Source organism: Anguilla anguilla, chromosome 1, assembly GCF_013347855.1.
Source record: "Anguilla anguilla isolate fAngAng1 chromosome 1, fAngAng1.pri, whole genome shotgun sequence".
NCBI lineage: Eukaryota > Metazoa > Chordata > Actinopteri > Anguilliformes > Anguillidae > Anguilla > Anguilla anguilla.
The window spans coordinates 65,425,834-65,446,815 of NC_049201.1; the positions used below are offsets into that span (position 1 = coordinate 65,425,834).

General features: G+C 39.4%; 2 protein-coding genes across 6 annotated transcripts in view; both read right to left on the bottom strand.

Moving 5' to 3' along the window:
• The window catches only part of dgkb (diacylglycerol kinase, beta), a 63,818-nt gene extending 59,259 nt beyond the window's left edge, over positions 1-4,559 (bottom strand). For 2 of the 3 annotated variants that reach the window (XM_035412158.1, XM_035412248.1), the window contains exons 1-2: positions 4,188-4,559; positions 1,717-1,829 (exon numbers count right to left, since the gene is read on the bottom strand). In XM_035412158.1, the coding sequence (XP_035268049.1) occupies positions 1,717-1,786 (70 nt within the window). In that variant the 5' untranslated portion in view covers positions 1,787-1,829; positions 4,188-4,559. The remainder of the gene's footprint in view (positions 1-1,716; positions 1,830-4,187) is intronic. The other variant, XM_035412075.1, reaches the window with a different exon arrangement.
• A 9,981-nt stretch (positions 4,560-14,540) lies between these two features.
• agmo (alkylglycerol monooxygenase) overlaps positions 14,541-20,982 on the bottom strand; it is a 46,999-nt gene continuing 40,557 nt past the window's right edge. For all 3 annotated transcript variants that reach the window (XM_035411462.1, XM_035411447.1, XM_035411454.1), the window contains exon 13: positions 14,541-15,513. In XM_035411462.1, the coding sequence (XP_035267353.1) occupies positions 15,433-15,513 (81 nt within the window). In that variant the 3' untranslated portion in view covers positions 14,541-15,432. The remainder of the gene's footprint in view (positions 15,514-20,982) is intronic.

Here is a 20,982-nt window from a genome sequence, read left to right on the forward strand (position 1 = left end):
TTTATTTTAGTCTTCTGGGTGTTTCTGCTTTTCGCTGATATCAAAAAGGGAGATAAAATGGCCAACCAGAGTAATTAGGTGGCCGGATATTGTGAAAATTTGAATTCGTGAAAGACTTTACCTTTCCTTTTTAATTAATTCAAAATCTGACATGAGTATTTATACCTACAATCTATGACAGACTGGCCAGAGCGAGTTTGCACTGCTAACATTCTTTGTTTGGTCTGAGCCAAATATGATTTGTAAGTGACTGTGAAAAACACAATGTTGACCAGGGAATATTGAGCAGTGGCACAATGCCTAGAGCTGCAAAGAGGCTTTATCTGCTCTTTGGCCACTGTTAGTGCCACCTGCTGTCTGCAAAAGCCTGGAGGGCCTTGGTGCCATGGACATCAGAGGCCACACCTACAGGAATGCACAGCTGAGGTTGATAATCAGATGTGTTTTAGAAAGGTGCAATCACCAAAAAACTAAATGAAAAATATGCATCATACTAGGGTGGCAATCATGGTTAGTGAACTTGTCTTGCAACTGCAGGCTGTAGGTTTGATTTCCAGGTGCATCCTTGAGCACAGTACTTAACCTCAATTGCTTCAAGAAATATCCAGGTCTGTAAATATGTTGTATAGAATGAAAGCTGCATCATTCTGGATAAGAACATCTGCTAAATGCGCAGAATGCAAATGTAATTGTTTGGAAAGCTGAAGTTGATATAATTAATGAATGTTTTAATGAAATACAACAGGTTCGATCTCAATCTATGGTTTACAGTATGACAGGACAGTAATGCAATGAAGGGTACAAATTCTTAAAACTACAGTCACGTCACTTTCAAAATGACATACCTGAAACCCCAAATTATTATGTTTCACTCCTGTTCCTCTGGTTTGGGCAGCTGCTCAGAGCTGTAGCCATAAAACTGACTGAGTACCCACTCTGTTGGTTCAGCTCCAGAGCCATTCCCCTGTCTGGCAATGGCACCCATTGGCCCACCAGACCTGCTTAAGGTTTCTTCCTGTTATCACCCAGTGTTTTTTTTCCTTGCCTCTGTGAACCTAGGCTTGCTCTTTGGGGTTCAGGCCCACAGCTTTGTAAAGCTTCTTAATGACAATTCCCTTTGAAAAATCTTCTATATAAACACAATTTAATTGAATTCAACTGAAAGTTACAGGTATATTAATACAACCCCTAACCCTGATGTGTTTGCAGTTCTGGAATTCTACAGTACATTTTGTATACACTCTGACTTTGATAGCTTTTTTAGGGAGAAATTTGTATTTCCCAGTTGACTTAAATTACCTAAGGTTGAGTCTGCATATAACCATGTTCAGGATTATTAAATTGCACCAAATTACATGACATGGGAATTTTAAGAGTTCTACTGAGGTTGTGTAGGAGGAGGAATTTGCTTCGTCATATATTTAGTCTGCATCATAAAATCGGAGGTGGAAAATACAAGTTTCCTTCAGGGACAAATAGCTTGCTACTGACAAATGGAAATGATTTCTTACTTTACAATATGTCCTGGAGACAAGGTGTCACACGGGGAGAGTTACACTGGTCAAAAATGTGAGAGTAAAACACCATAATGAACAAAATCCTTAGGAAAGTATCACAGTAAAATGGAGGCAAGTCTGCTATGAATGTGTCATACACAAAGATGTCAGTTAGTTAGTGCACAGAGAGGAGGGGGAGGGTGTGGAAAGGTGTGCTTACCCTGCGCATACTCCTGGAGCTGGGAGAACTCCGCCGGACTGAGCGTGACCCACTTCTCCTGGTGCGCCATGACCGAGGCAAACTTTTCCCGTCACATCCCACAAATCAGGCTCCTGGAGGAAAGGGAAGACAGGACTCTGGCACTCAAGTAGGATCAATCATATCAATACCATGGCAATTTGCCACAGCCCTCATTCACAGCAACCTGCTGCATTTCTCATAGTGCCAATTCAAAAGGCACTTCAGTATGAGGAAGATGCATGTGAAATATACAACAACCCAATGCACCTTTAGCTGGTAAATGGTCTGCGTTCTCAGGTCCAAAGGGAAGAAAATGTTTAGTAGGAAAGAAACATGGCAGCTAAACATTTATGCTGGTCAAAGCACTAGAGCTTATGATATGTGGCCATATTAAGAGTAGGAAGAGGTTATCATTGGTGTTGCAGCACGTCCCAGTGTAATACAAAAACAAAATCCAAACAAAATCTCAATGATACAAGCTTCCAAACATAAATTAAAATTAAGTTCAAATGCAATTCTATATGTGAAATATGTTTCTCATTATTCCTTGTGCCCAAAAGTATTGGGACGGTGACACAATTGTTGTTGTTTCCGCTCTGTAATCCAGTACAATTGATCTGAAGTACAACATTGAACATAGATAAAGTGCAGACTGTCAGCTTTAATTTGAGGGAATTTATATCTATATTGGGTGATCCAAGTAGAAAATACAGCCCTATGACATAACTTCACAGATATGGACCTCAGAGTTTCAGACTACTGGCCCAAGAAGAAAACAGGCCAGCTTGACAAAAAAGTAGAGATAAACCTCTCCCATTATTTTGTGGTGGTTCAGTCTAAAATCAGTGAGCTAGGAGTTAATGAGTTATTGTGGTTATTATGGTTATTATATTGTGTCCTTTGGAAAGTCAGCCTTTACAAAATGAGAGCCTGTTAAAAATGCAATGCAAATAAGAGATTCTAATTAAAACTGTATTTTGATGTGACTAATTAATTTCAAGTTTGTATATCTGAAGTTCAACTATAAAGTTTATTTTAAAAATCTCAATGTATGCGTGTCATAGTAAACAATGTCACTTACCAACACGTTGCGAGCTATGCGTGTACGGTGTGCTCTGAGTTTTGTCATGTTTGGGCTGCTATCCCTCCTCTGTGTTCTGTTTGTACTTCAGGCCATTTGTATTCTGTTTATCATGGTCCATTTCTGACCATGCAGTGGTTTGCCCCCACCTTCCTGCCACACCTCTGCGTGCTTCAGAGGCTCAAAGCTCCGTATGAAATTTCAAACCCAATTACTGCACAACAGTAGCAGACTGCAACAAGTGCATCCCTAGGATTTTCATGCTCTGGGTTTCTGACTGAAATTGAAAATAGCTGTTTGCAGCAAATATTTTTCAGCAGGGAAGCTGTCAAGAAGTTTCTTTGGGTGTATAGTATGCGTGTGTGTGTTGGTGATCATGTTCTCATGGACACACCATTTGAATTACAAATGTAAACACTAGTGGTTTTTTAGTGGTCTTTATTCTAGTGGTCTTTATTCTTGGTCCAGGAGAGCCAAAAGGTCTGCTGGTTTTTGTTTTTGCTTTAATATAAGCAACCAATTCAGACCCAAGAGACCAGGTGAGGTGAGTAAACTGTGTAATCGAATGCTTTAATTGATCAATTATTTGCTGAGTACCAACAAAAGCGAGCAGACACTGCAGCTCACCAGGAACAGGAATGAAGATCACTGCATTAGCGGGAAGAAAAACTGTACAAATAGATGGCCACAAGCTGTTCTGTTATTATATACAGATTATTTTATCCTTATTATGTTGAACCTGTAGTGTGACAATAGCGTACTGTGAAAAAATGAAAATAGTATACCAGTATATTTTTAGATATTGCTTTGTGTTTGGTTTTGTGAAGTTTGAGCCAATACACTAATACACTTCCAAATTACAGTCCATATTACATAATAAACACAGTGCTTTCCCCTGTTCTCCATAGGCTTGACATTTAACTAATAATAATAATAATAATAATAATAATAATAATAATAATAATGGTTATGCACATTTATAAATCTGAATATATGCTGAATAAAGCATCATGTATCTATCAGTTCGGAATAGCACTTTTCGCATCATTTGAACGCTAATGCTCTTTTAATGAGTAGAAAGGAAGGCAGATTGGAACAATAACATAAACATGCATTCAAAATACTTCCACAAGCTCTATTAGCCCTAATGATGCTGGTGCAACAGGGAGAAACAACAGCAGGTTTTGTACTGTTGTGCACCCTCTCAATGTATTCAACTGCAATATTTATCCCAGCAGGGAAGCATACTGCAGTCCCAGTAGTTCCACAGCTACTGAAATACCATCTGAAGCTGCTGCATGTTGTCAAAAGGGATGAAAAAGATATTATATTGTCGCAATACAAGACAGCATATTAATGCCCTACTCACCTCCTGTTAAACCAAGACCAGCTTCAGGAAGGTAGGGTTGTTTTCCCGGCAGCGGTTTGCAGATGTTCTCTCTGTCACACATGCACACAAACGTAGACACCTTGTGTGTGTGCGTGGGAGAGAGAGAGCGAGAGAGAGATTATGTGTATGTGTGTGTGTGTGTGTGTGTGTGAGAGAGATCAGATTAAGTCTCGATGGCAGTCTCCACTGCAGACTGTGTGTGTACACAGACACAGTCAGTGCTGGAGGAGAAACACTCTCTTCTGCTCTCCTGCAATGATAATTTCCCACACTCTTGCTTACGTCACCCCCACTCTCTCTCCCTCTCTCTTTCTCTCTCTATCTCTCTCTGTTTCTCTCTCTTTCTCTCTCTCTCTCTCTCCCTCCCCCCTTCCCTCCCTCCCTGCTGGAGGCCTTTGCTTCCTCTCACTGATGCCCTGAGGCTCAGACACTGACTGATGCTGATCTCGGTGCATCCCAATTAGCATGCATCACAACAGGCTGTGGACACAACACATCGGATTACATTCCCATGGGCTTGATATGATCTGTGTGGGAGTTATGTTCAGACATGGACCCAGGTCCAATGTGAATTAGAGTGCAAGTTCATACATTAATCTGCATTGGAAAAAGATCACTTCAGCAGAGAAACAAATTGAGCGCTTGTACTTACTGTAGCATCACATGAAAATGTGCCCTTTCATGTCTTCAGTCAATTCTGGTAACCCTGCACCAGTAAATCTGTTCCCAATGTCTATGGAACTCAGGGTCTAGTTTCGTATTGTGTAGTATGTTAGATGAATGAAAGCTTCCTAAATAGAACTGCAGATAAATTGATCTTGAATGTGAATGTCCCAAAGAGAATGTTCTTATAATAAGGCAAAATATCATGAAATGGCAGAACAGCTTTTAGACAAAAAATATTTTACAGAATTCACAAAAATATTCTGGCTAATGCAAAACACAGAGTGATCCAAATCTATAAATCTGCATGGCATTTACTATACTCCATAAACAATTCATCAGTTTTATTACAGTAGATGTGAAATGTGAAATGCAGATATAATACATCCGTACGGGGCATGTAATAAGTTGGATTACTTTAGGAGATGTATATTTATGCATGTGCTGAAATTCACAAGAATCCATGTGTATCTGTATTGGGAGATCTTGAGATATTAAATGACGTTGGTAAAGATGAAAACAAACTGATTTTACTAGCCATGCCTGCCGCAAAAAAGTGTATATTAATTAATCAAAATTACCATCCTCCATTATACAATTGTGGAATGTATTTTGTATCATATTGCACCCCGGAAACAATGATATACCATGTAAGGTCAACTCTTTCTCTCCTTCCCGCCCTCTGACACTCAGGTCTCTGCTCGCATCTCTGCTTGCCTGAGGGACATCCAGAGCTGGATGGATAACCACCATCTTAAGCTGAACCCAGGCAAGACGGAGATGATCTTCATCCCTGCTCCATCCTCTAACCTTCTCGACTTTTCTATTTCCCTGGGGGACACTGTGGTGTCATCATCACCCACCGCAAAAAACCTTGGAGTGGTGATGGACAACAGACTGTCCCTCTCCCAGAACATCACGGCGGTGAGTCGAACGTGCAGGTTCTTCCTGTACAACATCCGGAGAATCCGCCCCTTCCTCACCACCTACGCAACCCAGCTCCTGGTTCAAGCGATGGTCCTGTCCCGCTTGGACTACTGCAACTCGCTACTGGCTGGTCTGCCAGCATCCGCCATCAGACCCCTGCAGCTCATCCAGAATGCTGCAGCGCGTCTGGTCTACAACCTCCCCAGACATTCCCATGTCACCCCCCTGCTCACTGACCTCCACTGGCTGCCTGTTATGGCTCGCATCAAATTTAAGTCCTTGGTGCTTGCATACCAGGCAGCTAAGGGGTCAGCACCAGGGTACATTCAGAGGATCATCAGACCCTACACACCAGCCAGACCTCTCCGTTCTGCCACCTCTGGACGCTTGGCACCTCCCCCTCTTCGCGTCTGCACTTCCCGCTCCCGTCTGCTGTCTGTCCTAGCCCCTCGCTGGTGGAATGACCTCCCCGTGACGGTCAGAACAGCAGAGAATCTCACCACTTTCAAACGCAGACTGAAGACTCATCTCTTCAGGCTGCACCTCTCCCCACCCCTCCCTAGCCTATAGTTCAGCTCACTGTACCTAGCTAGGATAATTTGATTATGTTAGTGTATCTGGCAGGATTGTTTTTGTATGATTAGGTGTGATTCCAGTGCTAGTTTGTACTTGGTAGGATTCTTGCTTGCTGAACAAGCTTACTCTACAGGGTTGGAGTCCTGATCGATGTGGTCACTTCTGGCACTACGATCCTTACTTCACTCTAGTGTTTCTTTTGCGCCTCTACATCATGAAACCTATGCACTTGTTGTACGTCGCTCTGGATAAGAGCGTCCGCTAAATGCCTATAATGTAATGTAATGTAAAAGGTGTGCTCCTGCAATTTGAAAAGTATGGGGTGCAATTATCAATTCTATACCAACCCATTGATGGAAATATTAAGATCTGGTGACTGAGAATGCCACAACATATGGTTAAGATTGGTGTAATGTGTCTCAAGCACTTGCGCTCTGTGTACGGTGACACTGTCATCTTGATAGACACCACTCTCCACAAGAAATAAATGCTTTAATTAGCATGGGATGAAGATCATTCAGTACCACAAAGTAAAGACTCACATTGTCTCAGAGGTTACTGAACTCATGGCAGGAAAATGTGCCCCATACCATTGTGGAGCCACCAGAAACCTTTACTATTCGAACACTGCTACGTTTCACTGCCTACCTGTATGTCAAATCAACAAATGCTTTTTTTGTCCCAGGGGTAAAAGCAAAGGCATCAAATTGCATGTATTATGGACCGGAAATTGAACTGAATAAAAATAACTGAACATTGTGCTAATGTCAGTTTCCACTGCTTGTATATGATCACAGAATCTCATAGGACCATGTAGCCTTTAATAAGGAGGATTTATGTTTTCAGTTTGAGCAGGTCAAGCTGTGGTATTGATCTCTTCCTATGCAATCTATGATGGAGACCTTGAGACCCACTGATAAATACACTCTGGAAACCAAACATAGGTTAGAGACAGGGAGTAGAGTAGAGACAGGGAGGTATGTCACCTCTAATATTTTCATATGAATTGGTCCCTAGACTGGCTAGCATGCTTGTGAGACATTTGACACTGTGAGACATTTGACTACACAAGAGTACAGAGTAAAATCAATGAAAAATATATTAAAGAAGATGGGCAACGTGTTTCAAGCCAGCAAAATAAAAGAGGACTGAATAGGTGCTCAACAGCCAGGATGGTCAAACTAGAGTAAAAACTCCTTACCCGGACACTTCACTGGAACTGGCCCAAAATAAGGAACACTGGAGCGCACGTTGCTCTAGGCAAAAGACACTGTTCACACTACATTTCCCTAAAGACTCAAATCTCAAATTATTTCACTAGAGGCGTCCTTCAAGGTTTGGTGCTGGGTCCTTTACCTTTCCACACTTATTTCCTTCCCTTTGGTCAGATCATGCGACGTCATGGCACCTGTTTTCACTGTTAAGAAGACGACACCCAACTTTACATAAGCTCTGGAGGTTTTAATTATTGGTTTAAAAAGGTGGTCCGTTGGTGATGTGTGCATGTGGTCGGATGAGTAGTCAAATAGTATTTGGACAGTGATGCAGTTTTTGTTGCTTTCACTGTTCTCCAACACATTGAATTTGAGTTTGAATTACATCCACTTCGGGTGATCTGTGTAGGAATTACAACCCTTTTTATACATAGTTCCCCCAGCTCCCTCATTTACACACACCCACACAGAGACAAATATATAGAATTTCTAAGTATGGCAGCAAATTATTCTAGCCACTGACCACTGTCTCCTGGTTGTAGCAATTAAGGAGCTGTGATTGTACCCAAGGGAAAAGCATCTTATTTGGAACTGCTCCTGTACCTCTCCCGCAATATACATGTATAAATACCAACGGTTTTTGTCCTGGATATGAATGCCTAAGAATGGTATATTTAATCTTCTTTCATTACATTATATAAGATTACAGTTAGAACCAATTCGATCACGAATGGTCTGTTTGTGGAAAGTATTCACATGTTTCTTTCTTTGGTGCAAGTGAGAAAATGAAAAATGATTTAGACAAATCTAGTAAAAAATCAGTGCCAACCTTTTTGGCTACCATACCATAGTGGCTTTTCAACTAATATGCAATGAAAAGGACTCAACAGTGCTGATGTTTATAGCAGAAGTGCCAATGCTCAGTACACTACATAAGGGTTCTCTTCTCACACTAGTGTGTAGATATTCAACAGAAACTCATAAATAAATGTGAGAGGAAATTCTTGTCTGCCACTGAGATTGCTAGGAATTTATGAGCTCCTAAATTCTGGCTCAAAAATAAACAAGTCATTTTTTCAATTATGAATGAGTTAAAGGACCACCTGAATTTTAATACAGACAGCAGCCTCACATTTTCCTTTAAACACCACACAAGAAGATGCTTCACACATAAATTATGACTACATAAGGGCCAGATTTTTAAATGGTGTAATGCATGCATAACATGGCCTAATTGCTTTTTTCAGATGTAAGTGCATAACTGTTAAGACTAACAAAAAAAAAATCCATTAGTTTTTCACAGACATTTTCTTTAGCATTTTAGCTGAGCTTTTAGTGTTTCATTTAAATTGTTAACACTGCATGGTTAACTAGACTGAGAAAGCTGAAACGTCAGCAAGTCACCTTGCAATGCAAATACAGTCCTAAATATAACACACAATTTGAACAGGGGAATTTAGTTCTATAAATTGAAAAATAAATAAGGACAATAAAAATGGAAGCACAGAGAAAATACTGTTGTATTGTGACAGGTAAAACATGGTGTAAAGATAAAACATTAAAAGATGGTGTAAACCAACTTAAATATATACATGTTTCACCTTCCATTCCGAGAGGTAATGTGCAGTTGTTCCATCTAGACTGGCAAGTGGGTGCATCCATCCTTTCGAACAGTTGATCAGTACGATACTGCCTGTAGCGCTAAGTGCTAAATTGCACAAAGCATTGTCTCCCTGTTCCCTTGTTTCATTTCAGATTACTGTCACTCATTGCACTAAGACCATAACATTGAGGCCTATTCAATAAAATATGCAGTAGTTAATAATTATTATCTCCGCCAGGCGGAGCATGGAGTGGATCATGTGTTTGGTCATGTGTGTTTGTGCGTGTGTGCGTGTGTGTGTTTGTACGTGTGTGTGTTTGTGTCTCTGTCAGCAGCTAATCTCACATACTACTGGGCCAATCAGCCTAATATTTGTTGTGCATACTGACAGCAGGCCAAGGACCTGAATTCTCGAATATTTTGCAAATCAGTCAACGACAAGTATTTTATTTCAATTAATTTCCATCATTGTAGTCCATTGAAATACATTGAGTGCTAACTCCTAACAGGCCGCTAGGGACCGCAAGCGATCAACAACTGCTTCCGTTTGGAATGCCTGGTGGAGATCTGCACTCTACTGAGTGCACACTTCTAGTTAATTATTGTATTTTATATATTTTGTCACAGAAAAGGCCTGTAGTACCACGGAACAGTATATCTAGCTAGTTCTATTGCAGCTCATATAGTTGATACTGTTAGTTATTTAGCCATTTTAATTTTTGCACATATAGTAAACATCATTATTGAAGCAATACGATGTACATATTTTATATAGTTCCTGAGTAGCATACTTTTCCATTGTGTATTGTATTTCTAAGTAGATCAAAGATGGGGCGGTCACACAGGGCCTAGCGCCCTTGAGGGCATGTGCTGGGCATGGATTTATTTTTCCTTTGAAGGTAGACCCGGGGATATGATGTCAGATACGTGCAAACAGAGCAAAGATTGTGTAGTGAGCAACTGTGAACATGTTTCCTATCAGTGCAGCCTATCAGTTTTTAACAACCTCTGGCTTCACCCCACTCACGTTGCTTCTACAACATACCCCAGGGTCTACCATCAATAAATTTATTAATGCTAACACATGAAATCATATGTATTATTAGTCAGTCATATCAGCCTAGACAATCAAGCATACACTTAGAATACGTGATGACGCGTTTGACAATGGCGTTTTTGCATGGTGCATTTGCTGATGGAAAAATGTGCTAATTTAAAGTGGTTTATGACTGCTTTATAAATCCTCCATCCTAATACACATGGCTGAAACATTTCTAGATACTAGTAACTGTAGTATTATTTTATTGTTTACTATCTATAAGCAGTGAAGTATAGGGTAGTCTACATGGCAGCAAAAGTTGAGGGAGCATAGCATAGCACACTGGGGCTTTTCCATATTACACTCCGGTACACCCTTTCTATGCAACAGTTAATCTCATAATCATATTGTGCCTAATCCTTCTTCTCTTCTCTATTTTCTTCCCAGGGGCTTCTGCCCATTCCCCCACCCGGAGTATGCAGACTGCTCCCGTCTCTGCCTCCCTTCTACTGGTTCAAGCCCATGCCATGACGAAACCTGGAGGCCTAGATGCATCACCCCATCCCAATCACATATTGCTGTTCATTTCTCTGCTAGGGGGATTGTTCCTTAGTTTCTGAGCTTGGACTATTTACATGAGGAAATCAGGAATTCAATATGAAATTGATGAAAAATTAAATGTGTGATAAGTGTTATATAAAATGGTTATTTTTTCATAGTAGTAAAAATGATTTGCGCAGTAGCCTCTATCTTTAGGATTCACAGCACAAGTTCATGGTTACCACTGAAATTATTGTCTATTACTGAAATCTGAATCTAAAGTGTAATTTGCTGTTCTTAGTCCTGGATTTTTTCTTCTAAAGAAAAGCCCCACAGCAGGGGTACATGAATCTGGTCCGGGAGGGCCAGTCTGTTTGCTGGTTTTTGTTCTTATGTGGGTACATTTTTTTTTTACCGTGTGCAATTCCCTCTGCAAATTCCTCAGGAAATCAACGATGGCATCACACTACAGCGGAGAGAAACTGAAGTGACTGCTTGATTCAAAGGTAGACTGGATACTTTGCCTCTGTTAGTGTCATTTTAAACTCAGACGAAATCATCATCCACCTAATCAGAAGAAATAGACATTACCCGCACTTGCAGAACAAAAATGTGACTGCAGGCTGTGGGGCTACTGAAAACTGTTTCTGAAACAAACTTTAGATTCATCGCTTTAATGGTTCACAAAATCCTCAATCTGCTCGACACCCAACACCCCCCCCCCTCCCCAACTGATCTTTACACTGGCATCACAGTTGTCCAAAGTGCCCAAAAAGACTAAGATGTGGCCATGAGATTGATGAGTCATGGGGAAAATGCAGAGGTTCAGACACTGCAGCGCCAAGCAAATGCCATCAAGTAGTGAGTAGTAATCTGAGAGTATGAGCAATTGAAACAACACTGGGTCAACATGAATTGGGTGAGAGGGAGTACAAAAGATTGTATTTCAGCAGCATCGACACTGTATTGAGTGAAATGTCAGCCAGATTTAATGAACGGAACAACCAACTCGCTTTGCACCCAGAGAATGACTCGTTCATGGATGCACTGAAGGTGAAGCCACTTTTGGATTTAAAGGCATACTATGCAGGATGTTTTACCTTGAAAATATTATAAAATAACCATGCCCATGCTAAGGCATATCTATGATCCACTGGCAATCTCTGCCTTTACGCATTTCACATTTTTTGTGTCGTTTCTGGGTGTGGCGCTCTTTTCTGTGTGTGTGGGGGGGGGGGGGGGGTGTGGCTGTAGAGCTAGCTAGCAAAGAAGTTCAGATACAGTGAAGCAAAAAAGACAAGCCGACAGGGCTCGTCAAGAATTTAACCTTGGAATTGCTTTTTCTTATATTACAAGTAGAAAAGATTTCCCCAGTCTTAACGTATTAGTGATGTACATTGCACCCAACTTACCCCGCCCACTGAGAATTTGCCATTTAAAAAAGAAAACTTATCTCAGCACAGGCATTTCTATGTTTTTTTTCTTGTTTTTTTATTTTTGTTTTTTGCAAGAATCATTAAAAAATATTTGTTTTTCTTTTATTCAGCTTTGTCTTAGCATCACCAGAAAGCTTCTGAGCGTCAGATAAGACATATTTGTTGTGGCATCCTCCATGCAAATTGACATACCAAGTGTGCATTTAAGGTAGGTGAAATGAGAGCAATAATCTTTCTGGGTAAGAATTAGTCAGCACTTCCCACTCAGTTTATTTGTCTGCAGCAATGATTTATCACTTTAATATGAAGGGACAAGGGGTATCTGGCGGGAAAAAATAATTTTATAGTGTAGAGATCTCTCTTTGAGAAGTAAGGTACAGTGCCATGAAAAAGTATTTGCCCCCTTCCTGGTTTCCTATGTCATTTCAATGATCCAAAACACAAAAGCCCACAAAGATATCCAGCTTCTGCAAATAACAACACTGGATCAAGTAAGTCTGATCAAAGTGGTGGCTGCCCTAAACTGGCTGTCTACATTTATTTCAAATAAAGAGCAAATGACAGCACTAGCGAGCGTCTTTTTTATTGCAAGGGCATGACCCGTTGCTACTGATTGGACAGACTGCATTCCCAGCTGATCCCCAGGCAATGGGGGGGGGGGGGGGGGGGACCATCAGATCTTGGACCTTGAGGGCCATGCTCTGAGTAACAGGGGCTAGTGACAAAATAAAAATAAGAATACAGCTAGCTACAGCATTTTACAATCAATATTTATTTTAAGCCGGAAATATACAAAAACTAAGTTTAAAAATTAAGTTTGAATGACCCACATTCTCTTCAGATGCTGAAATGAAAAAAGGGCCAAGTTACAGTACAGTACAGTACATGAAATAATTGAATAGTATAGTATAGTACATGAAAAGTTGGGTAGCATTACTTTGGAATAGAGCTTGTTTAATTTGTGTGAGCAACTGTAAGATGGCCAAAATTGTTTTTTTTTGTAACTTGGTCTGATTTTGATATGAATACTTTTAATGGCAGGCATAGATTTTGCAAGTTTTAATGAATGACTTACAGCATAGACAGTGCTTTGTATGCATGAGTAATGTGTCATGTTGTATATTGAAAACATTTTTGTTAAAATTATATATTACTCAGAATAACATGTTGAAAATGACAGCACAACGGCTCTGGGGGAACTCTCTGAGGTCAGACAGATCTAGCACATGCTGTATTAATAATGTATGCTGTTTTCATACGACAGGTCACACCATTTCAGGGGCTGGCTGAAGCAGTCACAGGAGGACTGTGGGTTATGCACTACTGGACATTGTGGAATTCTGCTCATTCTTTTGTTAAAGAGAGTATACAGAGAAAGCAATACACATACACAACAAGCGCATCAAATCCACAAGGGAAATGTGTATGCGCCTCATGAACTGAAGGCAATAATGGTCATGAAAGGAGTAACACGTGATTACACTGCAAAAAATGAGCTGAAAGACAAATAATCATACTGGTAGACCGGATGCCATGTTGATTTTACAGGATTACATCAGAAAATAATTAGTAGCATAGGTTTTTATCTTTGATCGCAATAGTTTTTAGTTTTTAGTCTGGTTACCCGGTGCATTTTCTCTTGGCAGTGTCCATTAAAATATGTATTTGGTCATATTTTATTTGATACTGGACCTGTATGTCCAGTATGACATATGACATAACTGTAACGTTTCCAAATGATCCTATAATCACATATGACACTTGTGCTTAACCCTTTGAAGGTCTCCTGGAATGTTTTTCAAAATTATATGTCACTGTTCTCGAACTCCAGTGCACTGTATTACCACAAGTGATTGTCCCATCAGCATTACAATGTTTATTTAAGAACATTGTCATCACCTTTTTATGATTGTACACCATAAAGGGTTAAGCATATGCTCAGACGCAAAAACAGACATAAGTACAGTGTATTTCTACTCCCCTTATACACTTCCATACCTCTCAGTGGCAGTATACTCTTAAAACTGGTTAGTTAGTGTAGGGATTTTACAGTAAAAATCTTAATCCCTAGTGCAATGCCACATTGTTGAATTCACTGCGAATCCTTAATTGGGAAATCCATATTTAACATGCCTACGCTTTGTAAACCTTGGATAACTTTGGATAGCGATAAATAAGGGGTAGCTAACTGGATTCAGACCTGCAACCGCCTTTTCACATGCAATAACTCCCCACATTGCCAATGTGTCACATTTCCTTCCAAAATAAATTGCATCAAAGCACATAAAGAATGACAAAGTAAAATAAAACAGCACAGCAAAATTATTTGAACTCTTTGGGTGACAGCATATACTTTATTCAAAAAGAATTTTAGAATAGTTCTTAAAATGTCAGAGAATGAATAGTGGTGCAAGGACTAACCTGACATTTTTTATTGGACAAATGCCACAGCTTAATATGTGGAAGCATAATAAATTGCCAAGAATAAGAGAGAGACAGGAAAGAAAGAGAGAGAAAGAAAGAGAGCACGTGAGAGAGAGAGAGAGAGAGAGGTTTTCAGAGATTATGAAAGTAATCACACTTCTTTGTATTCCAGGTTATTGAAGAGAAGAGAGAACTCACCTTTTAGATGGATATATAAAATGTTTCACAGTTACAATGGTGCCATCTAGCGATCAGTTTATAAATATTTTCCATTTCCTTATCTCATTTGCTCAGTATTAGAAGCAAGGACCAGAGAGTCTTACCCATGAAAGAACCATCAAAATCTATAATTCATTTTTTAAAGCCATAATATGTAACTATATTCAACAGTTATGTACTGATGGCTATTTCATGTACTGTTAGTCAAAAACTATATCCAATGTGTAATGTTACAAATTAAAACAGTGTACATATTCTTTTAAATTCAGAGACTAATTGAAAAGTTAAAATTGTTTATTATAGTTTATTGAAAATATGAGGAATTATATAAAATTATATAAAATGTGAAAAATATATATTTTTTATGAGCTCAAATGAACAGCAGTTCTCTCAAGCACAACCTATCTGTATGTCCTTAAATTATGTCATCCATGCGAGTTGACGGATGGATATCTTAATTTAAGACACATGCAATTACACTTGAGTGCATACTAATTTTATGTTTTTGTAATCAGTTAAACAGATTAAATCCTTGTTGTGACAGGTGGCAGAGAGTCAGCTTTGGTCTTCCTTGAATGTTTTCTCAGTGTTGTTTGTTCTTCCCATTGGCCAGTTTGCTCAATGTCTGCAGGGCCCAGTACAGCACAGAGAGACAGATGAAGACCTACACAACACATGTATGTGTTAACAGGACACCCAGTCTAACACACTAGCTGTTTGGTCCCTTTTCTGTCATTTCATAAAAATCTGAATGAACAAGCGGTCATTTTGTATTTAAATTATTGTCGTTTCCTTTATCAGTACATTTAAAGCTGATAAAACCCACACATTTACTGAGTTCACTGATGTAAAATATGCACAATAAAGGAAGTATATGATAGAAAGCTATGTCATAGAAGGGCCCAAGTACAATCTGAAGAAATTATGATGAACACAATCTTCATCTCAGTTAAAAGACCTGAACGCTAGACAAAATAGAATTTGAGCATTTGGTGAATACCTCACTAAAAGAAAACACAGCATAACAGAAAGCCAGACAAAAATGTTTTTTTGAAATGTTTTTAGAGACTTAAAAAAGCAACAGGTCAGAGAGGCAAACTAATCTCCCATGATGCACTGGTTCAGGGTCACCGGGTCAGCGGTATTTGTCACCACGGGAATATGCCGAGAGGCTCTGCCAAAAGCCGTCCTGCCGAAGCAACTCCTCCTCTGTGTTCTGGGCCATAAACTACATCCTACCCTGCACTCCGAGCCAAACCAGGCCCTTGTCTATCACGGCCGCGGCCTGATGGGAAAAAATGAGCGTTTCCTTTGGAAGGCGCAGCTGTTTTCCTCTGAGAGTGAGCACATAGGGCCCGGAATGTCCCAGCTCTTCCTCCCCTCACTACCTGTTCTAGCAACAGGTTCCCCGCTGGGGGGTAGCAGGGGTGGGGGGTGTAAAGTGGGTGTTGGACTGGGGTGTAGGTTTTTTTTTTTTTAATTTCACAAGTTGTCCAAAAAAAGTTATGCTTTGTTCACATATGCAAGTGATCAATTTGGTTTGCCTATCTAAAACTACTTCTGTCACCGGTGATACACAAAACTGATAACTGATACAGACAGGTACACATACTGTACTGTATGTTCAAGGGAAATTGTATGGTATTTAACATGGTTAGTAATACTTGTATCGACGGAAATGTACGACACGGCAAGCTATTGGACAGCTCTGCATAGGCAGATCTGAACATATTAGATACACTTCACAACTCCTCTGCTTCTCACTTAAATGTCTAACACCAGAAATATTCATGAATCTAAGGCAACCAGGAAGAGTAGCTGCTGAAACTAAAGTAGAAGTGTTAAGAAGTGCAGTATAGAGTGTGACACGTTGTTTCTTTGCATACTCAGGGCATGGTGAACTGCACAAATTATACCCACATTATTTTTTCCTGTAAGCGCAATTGTACTGCCTCGCCTGGGAACAGAAGGTTGCAAGCCTAGTTTAGTCAGTTGAAAATGATATTAAAAATGAAGGGGGATTTTTTTTTTAAACTAAAGAGCAGAAAGAATGAAACTAGCATGAGAAGACTGAATATGCCTTTTCCAAGTGCATCGTGTGACTGTAAAAGTCGGACCATGCTGTTCGCAGTTTGAGGCTGTCATTTCCATGAAATGCAGAAAGCACCCCTTTCCAAAAAATCTCCTCTGGGGAATTTTGCAGCATATGTATTTCCTTCAGCACTTTTAAGTTACCATTTTATAGAACCAAACACAGTGAATGGCAGAAAACAAAGTAGAACTAATCCAGCCAAATTGAATGCTGTATATTTTTTGATGTGTTCATGCTTTAAGGAACAGTGAAATACTGCTAGTTTTCCTGCTAATCCTACCATAGTACAATATTATAGGAAAAAGATAAACAAATAAGGCTATGGGTCACCCAGAAAAATAATATCATGATATTAGAAAAAGAATGATATCCACAACAAAAAGGCAACACTTTTAGTGTTATATGATTTATGCACCAAGAATGTGTATAAATGTGCTGTTTCAACTTTTTTTTTTTTACAATAAAGAAGTGTTTTTTTTCTGGGCAACGCTCATAACAAATACAATCTAGAATAAATGAGAGCATTTAGGCCGAATGTTAGGGCAGAAGTCATATTATCATCAGCCAGATGTCCCATCAGTGTGAGCAGGAAATGTAAACCATGAGGGCATCCTGGGCAGGAGAGGGTTAATGTGGCCGAGCTTTGAGTCTTTTGAGCAGCTGCACTCATGATTGAAATGAAAACAAGCCAGAATCGGCGCTGTCAGCCTCGTGATATATGACTTGTAATGGGATGTTTCCAAACCTCCCTGTCCATATGGCTGCCTACACATTAGGTAACACACTCTGCCTACTGAGGGTCTGCTCAACATCTGCAACCCAGAACCCAAAACCAAGAAAGCTGCTGAACACAGCCCCCTCTAGTGGATCCAAAAAATAATTTTGAACCAGGCAGATATTTGTACATACCCACCCTGACTGGGTCCAGTATTCCCTTACCAGAACCAGACAGATTGTTGCACACAGCCCCTTTCTGGATCCATATATTATTTATGAAGTTCAGTACTCCTTCCAACCTATTCAACTGCACTGTCTCTCTCTCCCTGCTACCCCTGCCACTACCCCTGGACTTGCATCTCCTTTCAATATCAAATCAATAACTTTGACATTGACTTTACATTTTTTAACAGAAATTGCTCATAAATATGCAACAATTACTTTATTAATAGAAGCACAATAGACTTAGAGCATTGACAATGAACTCAATGCATTGTATTTAGCACCAGAACAGCCAAGGCTGTTACAGTAAGTTGGCAACATACCCATTTACAATTCCAATCATTCTGATGCAGTAAAGGTAAGCAGATGTCTCTTCCTGGGAGATATACATTATAAAATAAATATATAATTGAGCGTGAGTTAGAAAACAGACATATGGCACAAGAAAAAAAGCCTCTGCATTGCAGAATCATTAAAGCCACTTATTTAATATCATCATTTATGCAAAAGCCATGCATAGACCCCAGCTGTTCTAGCGATAAATACTGAATTCTTGATGACTATTACCACACATATTGCCTCAAATACCATACATTTATTCAGCTAAAATTGCCCACCAAATCACCATTACTATAGATTTAGAGTACACCAGAGAACGCATTGGGTATTATAGTTAGCTAGCTCCTAGAAAATATTCACAGATCTAGCATGAACTGAACACAGCTTCCTACCAGTTGTGATATACGATCCCAATTGTTGTTGAACATAATTAAAATAGGAGAAAAAGCTATCTAATGGTTGTACATGGTTTTATGTGGCTGTAGGTGAAATTGCTGTACATTCAGTTCTGTCTGTATTAAAAGTGAAATCACTGTTCAAACAAATTAAGGATTATTCCTCCCTAGATTTGCAGGAGTCATGTTGCCTCAGCCTTGCAATGCCTACAGTGTATGTTACTGTGCAGTGCAGTGTTCATATAAAGCTCTAAATACCTTAGAAAATCAGAGGCATTGTTTTTATAATGAAATAAGTCTTTTTACTGTAGGGTGTTATGCATGACAAACTACTATGCGATAAGCACTCTGCACATACAAACAAAGGCCACGAGATTCTGGTTATAACTAGAGCCAGTTTGCCTCCCCTTGTTTTGTTTTTTTTGCATTGTCCTCTGCCAGCTAGAGGTCGTGAAAATCCTTGTTAAGCCCTTTGTCAAACAATTATCTCACGTACACCACCTCAATAATCTAACTTGATAAATAACTGCCAAAATGATGACTGATAGCGATGCTGACAAGTGAGACTCGTGCTAAATTCAGTTCAGTTACTTGCTACAGTGGACATGTTGCAGTATTTTTAAATGTTGCACAGGGGCATGATAGGTTTCTAGAAGCAGTGGGAAATATGTGTAAGTGCCTCAGTGCTGGGCTAAAACAAAATCCTGCAGCCACAACACCCCTTTTTGGATAAGATTAGACACCCCTGCTTTATGTGGATTTATTTTTTCTTTTTACTGCAGTGATACTTTTTAGTTTGTTTTAGTGCCAGTTTTAGTTTTTTCCTCAAGATCCGCAAACGATTCAGACCCGAGTAACCAGGTGATCTCAGTTAACTGTGTAATCAACTGCTTTAATTAATCAATTCCTGTATTCCTCAAGTTGTGGGTAACAATAAGAGCCAACAGACCCAGCGGCTCTCCATGAACAGGAGTGAGGACCACTGGCTCAAAGACATGCTTTTCATAGCATTTGAACGTCCATCCATGTTCATTTACCTTCCTGACTCCCTCCTCATTAGATCAACTAATTGAGTTAAAACAATGTTTTAAAAAATATATTTTTTCTAATTCTCAGAATTAGAAACTCAACTACACACTTAGTCACTTGGCTGTGCCATTGGAGTGCCTATGGGGACCCCTGGAGGAAAACCATTGAAAAACATGTTTAAATCCCCTGCAGGTCACATGGTGGAGACAAATTGGAGGCCTTTGTTATGACAATTTTGACCAAACCAGTCATCTTCAGGCATCGCAACATTACTCGTTTCACTATACAGGTTTCGCACCTTTTTTGTATCGTTTATACATTATGCCTTTTTTCAAAGCAGCAAACTACATTTTGATTATACTTGTTTTTTATTAGTTTAATCTTTAAACCTATTCAAAATGACACGAATCATGGGGTATTAAACTAGGTCTTTTTGTGAAATAATCATACAATTATTGTACATGGATAAGAAAGATAATTTTACCATAAACTGATTCGTTTTTTTGTTATTGAAGCCAAATGAAAGTTGAATGACTAAAATGTGGCCAGTCCATGTCATTTAATAAGCATTACCTATATATTAGCTAAGCCCAATATCATTTTGCAAGAAAAATTGTTTTAGCTCAGATTTCTTACATACAGAAATAAGCACTTAGGTATGTAACATGATATTAATGGTAACAGTAACTGGAATTTATTATTGTTACTCAGGCTCCACTTGTTATGTGTGAAATAAGGCCTGAGCACTGATGGGGAGGGGCTTTGTTTTGATTCTGTAATTCAGCATAGCAGGCCACATAGCCTGAGATTGTTTCTAAGTGAGGTGTTAAAATGGGAGGCAAAGAACTTTCCAAAACTAACACTCCCCATAACAGAGAGGAAGATGTCCTTTCTTACCCTGCTTGATTTATATACCTCTAATGCCAAAAACAGATTGCCACACTAATTAATCTACACTGGAATATTGGGGGGGGGGGGGGGGGGGGGATTTCAGACAGACTATCCACACAAACATATTTACTGTGTGTATGAACAAAAATGATCCAAGGGCTGATAGTAAGTCAAATAAAAAAAGCAAAACCACTGAGTTATTATAGATGGCAAATTTAACTAGGAGTTAGTGCAAAGGATGTAAAGAGATGGAGGGAAGTAGTACAATAAATAAGAAGATTACATTTCTGTCTGCAAGAGTTTGAAAAGTAGGTCTTTAAAAAGTCTGAAATGTAGTTTTTAATTATTATTTCTCTTACTAGCATATGAACAAACAATGTGATTAACTATATAGGCACCACTCTTCTTGATTTAACGTCAACTGTAATTACATATTTTCAATGCCACG